At 43.8% G+C, this 4,573-nt stretch overlaps 1 protein-coding gene across 3 annotated transcripts in view; it reads right to left on the bottom strand.

Moving 5' to 3' along the window:
• DDB2 (damage specific DNA binding protein 2) overlaps positions 1 to 4,573 on the bottom strand; it is a 28,733-nt gene that overhangs the window by 16,262 nt on the left and 7,898 nt on the right. For all 3 annotated transcript variants that reach the window (XM_025216671.1, XM_006034662.3, XM_025216672.1), the window contains exon 3: positions 2,875 to 3,054. In XM_025216671.1, the coding sequence (XP_025072456.1) occupies positions 2,875 to 3,054 (180 nt within the window). The remainder of the gene's footprint in view (positions 1 to 2,874; positions 3,055 to 4,573) is intronic.

Below are 4,573 nucleotides of genomic sequence, written 5' to 3' on the forward strand. Positions count from 1 at the left end.
GGAACCTAGAAGTGAACTCTGGCCATAAGAGAAAGGACATCAAATGATTCCTGTGAGTGTGAGCAGCATCCTGCAGCTTCAGAGCACCATACATCCACAGCTTGACAGCCTCATTCTTCCTGAGCATCTCTCAACAGAGGCAAAAGGAAAGAGGCTATGTTAAGTTTATGGGCAATGCTTTCCTCAGCTGTTAGCTGCTATGTTCATTGCTCTGATATAGCAAGAACACCTGGACTGGGAAAGTAAGACCTGGAGTGGAGTAATGACACAGAAAGGAATCTTTGGGATAAGCATCTAAACCCATAGTAGAGGGGAATTCAGGCCTGGGACCAGACTGGGGACAGAAATGCATTAGTTGCACCTACACAGACAAGGTTCTTTGGGTAAATCTGATATCTTTTATTAGACCAACTCAATTTTTAGTTGCACCTAAAAATTCCCATGGAATTTTCCAGGCATGTCCTTGCAATTCCAGCTCATAAATCAGAACATTCTGTCTACTTGTACTGCCCTGCGAGCTTTGGTTTTGATAACAGACCTGCTGGCTCCCCACACACAGAAGCCTGAAAACCTTTCTGTATGGCGAAAATTCTGCTGAGCTGCACCACATGCTCTTTGCGTTTTGTTCATGTGCTAGGTTTTATCATCAGGGACGTTTACAGGAAAACAGGATCTGTTCAACCTCATGCATCTGACCAAACCACCCCCATAGCTTGGGAATATAACATCCCAGGGAATCCAGATGAGGATGTAGCAGAGCAAATGCATTTATTAAGACCCATAAATTCTGCTTTCATACAAGGATACCTCTTAATAAAAACAAGGAGGACAGAAACAAAGGGAGCATTATATATAAAATGAAGAAACCTTCTTAATGCAATACTGAAGCCTAGAAATTAAGAACATTAAATTACACACACTGTGTTCATCACATCTGCTGTTGTTATGGATGAAAAATCATCTCCATTCAAACTCCCCATTTTCAAAGATTTATAACATCTTGAGGATTTCACCTCTTGGACTGAGGGAGTTTTTGTCCCAGACTTCAGTTCTGTCATTAAGGGTTTTTAATGTGCTCTTTAGACATGTCTGAGTTTAGAGGAAGGACAACTCCTCAAACACTGCCCCCCATAGCAAGAACAATTCTCAACTACCCATTTTAAGCAGAAATGCAGTTAAAACAACTTGAAGCAGGGCCAGGACAGAAGTCTCTGCTTAGCTACAGGGAAACTTTTTACAAAAGTTCTTATGGATTGAAGAATCTCAATATGCTTAGTGGCTGAATCTCATTAGGCTCCATGCCCTTCAAAACACTGTTCGCGTTCTTCCAGCTAAGCCTAACCAGGGATCTCAGGAAGAGACTCAGACAGCTGCAAAGACTCCTTTGGCATTATGTGGTTGCATAACTGCAACCTGGTAGCTATGATGCTAAACCAGCAAGAAAATGCATAGCAATGGCTTGACTCAGCTATCAGCACCGCCACACAGGGGAGGGTGTTTGTAGAACTTAAAATTTAAATCTTCACTGCATGAACAGAACATTAATTTAATTGCTTATAATGCTGAAAAAGTTACATGATTTATTTGGCATGATTATCCAGGGAGACAAGTTACATATAAAATATCACATGTTTAAACTGACGTATTTTAAGCATCTATGCAAAAAAGTGTATGCTCTTCTTCAAAATGGAAAAAAATATTTCCCTAAGGCAATTATTGTGTAAATCAGAAATTACTGAATGGATTCTATTCAAACTGTACAAAAATTAAGCCTGGCCTTTCACATTGGGATACAAAAGGGAAAGATTCAGACAAAAAATCTGTTCAAAAAGTTATAAATAACAAGATGATTGGTCAGATTTTCCCACCCCTAAGTCCTTTGGAAACCAAAGTGAAAACTGGACCTGAACCTATTAAAAAAAAATTAAACTATAATAAAACCCCACAAACATACTAAGCAGAACATTTACCTCTAGTTTCCACAGCTTGTATTACTGCATACTCTAGAGGCTTTATTCATACACCAGAGAAACTGGGGCAAATGAAGCATAGGTAAAGCAGAAAAGCACTTGCCAGCACTATTGTATTGCTCAGGGTACCACCCAATAGATATTAAAGGAGCTGTTCTTCTTCAATCATTTCTGAGTTCCTAGAATGGATGTCTTGCAAACATTCTAGAAAAGAAATATCTCTGGAGATCCCATAAGCAAAATATAGCTTAAGAGTGACAGCCCTGAATGTATAGAGACACAGAGTCCTTAATGCAAGTCTACAAAGGTTCCTAGGACTGATCACTGAATATCAACACAAAAGAATTAGCCCTTGTTTCTCTGGACAGGACCTTAAAGAACAGCGGCAGAAAAACGTAGCACCTGGCTAGAACTGGCACCCAGCTCTATGAAACGGCTTACTGTTGGCTGCAGCATGATATCCAGGTGGAAAGGCTGGTGTAAATAGCATGGTGTATATTACTAACCTGTCAGTTATGAAACAGTGTGAGGAATTAACACGGAAAAAAAACTATTACCAAGATTACCTGCCTACAAGGAAGCAAAAATTCAGCCATTCAAAAATTTCACAAAGCTAAATCTATGTAAACTTCCTGGAGCCCCATTTTATAGTGATGAGCTGTGACTTTCAAGAAAATGCTATATGTGCAAGCTCACTGCAGTCTCTAAACAGATTACTGGGGGAAAAATATTTATATTATCCACCCCTCATGTAGAAACATAAGCCAATCCCAATGCTCCTGTCTGAACAAGTTGTTGGCTCCTTGATATCTTCCTATGCCAGCTATCTGAAGATTTGGCTGATAGTTTGTTCAAATTAGGCCTTGTGGGCAAAAAAGAAAATGAGAGCCCAAGGGAGATTTACCTGTTTTCTCTGGGGGTTTCATAGCTTTTCTCACAAACAGTCTCTTTGCTTGTGGCTCATTCTCTAGTTCTCCAGATTCTCGTTTCCTTTTCTCAGCTGACTTTGCCTCTTCCTCTGGCTGATGCTCATGAGCCTTCATGTGCTTCTTTTCCTTCGGCTGGTTGGCAGGGGCCATTCTGTCTGAGCAGAAAAAGCAAACAAAGTAAGGAAGCTATAATTGTCACTGCTTATGGCTAAAAAAGAGAACTGCAGTGTAATGTGCCCTGATTATGAGGCTATGCTTGTGCTACCCTTCATCACTGCAGCGCTGGCTTTTTGCATCCAATGATGTGAGGAGGAAACATGGTTCAATAAACTGCACTTTGTGCTTCTGTGAAAATGTGTGGCTCTTAAAGCACTGGGGTATCCGTTCTAGCAGATCTGTGTTTACAAAATAACCGAGTTTAAAATTTGCTAATCCGGACAAAGCACATTTGTGCAACTTTAAAATGCAACACTAGTCTTTGCAGAAGCCCTTGTTACTTCATGATATCTCTGGTCAGGCTCAGCTAGGGAAAAGGCCAAGTGCTTTTGTGGCTTAATTAGAACACGGTATCATCAAGCACTGTCACTGAAAAATAGCTTCTGAACACATGCAATCAACTCTCCTGGACTCTTAGATCATGCTTCTAGATGCTGTAGTGACAGGCACACAGCAAATACTGGGAGACTTCATGCTTTTCTGGATCATTTACAAAGAGATGTTGGGACAGAATTAATTTGACCCCACGTTGTAACGCTCTGAACTAGGTTTTCAAAGTGATCCTCTCCGTCCAAAGTGGAGAGCCTCCTACTCAGCCTTCCTCCTTGATCTAGTATAGGAGCGTACGAAGCAGAAAACGTCAGCAGCAAATCCCAAGTACCCTCCATGGAAACTAGCTGATCCTGTGACAACAGGCTGTTTTATTTTTAATTTGTGAATGAATGTCACCAACAACTCTCTAGTGCCAAATGGCGTTAGGTGGGCAACAAGTAAGCTTCCCCATATAGCATCCCCAAGCTGACTTGGCACACCCTCTACCTTTCCCAGACAGGGCTTGACATAGCTCTGGCAGCGCCCAGCCGATCCAGCACACCTGCACAGCCTTGCTGCCATCTGCCCATCCTCACCCGCAGCTGGGGTGGCCGTCACAGAGGACGTTCCAGCTTTCTACTACTCTGTCCGCTATTGATACGGAACCGGACGCCTTCATGCCCTCTCTTTTTCTCTTCAAGAGAAAAAACAGAGGACATAAAGGCATCTGGTTTTGTACCAACAGAGAACAGAGGATAACCAGACTGTCCTCTATGATGGCCACCCCTACCCACAGCCCTGGTGGCTATTCCAGCGCCGGCATCTGAGGGCCAGGCTGGTTGGCACCAACTCAACTCCAGGGAAGGGATGGCCCAGCCCCACCTGCCCATACGCTTCCCAGCGCCAGCGCCTCGAAACCTTTGAGGCCCCCTTGAAAAGTGCCAGCTCTTGGCTTTCACTTGCTTTTTTGGAGGCCGGAAGCATGACAGGGCTGCGGGCCCCAGGGGCATCTCTGGGCTTATGGGGTGCACGGCGCTGGCGCAGCCTGGAAAGGGACCCCTGGCACCCCGGGGCGCTGCCCGAGGACCGCACGGGAGGCAGTGACGGCGCCCCAGCCACGCCGCATCCACCGTCCCCGGGCCCTGG

The sequence above is a fragment of the Alligator sinensis genome, unplaced genomic scaffold (genome assembly GCF_000455745.1).
Source record: "Alligator sinensis unplaced genomic scaffold, ASM45574v1 scaffold686_1, whole genome shotgun sequence".
Lineage (NCBI taxonomy): Eukaryota > Metazoa > Chordata > Crocodylia > Alligatoridae > Alligator > Alligator sinensis.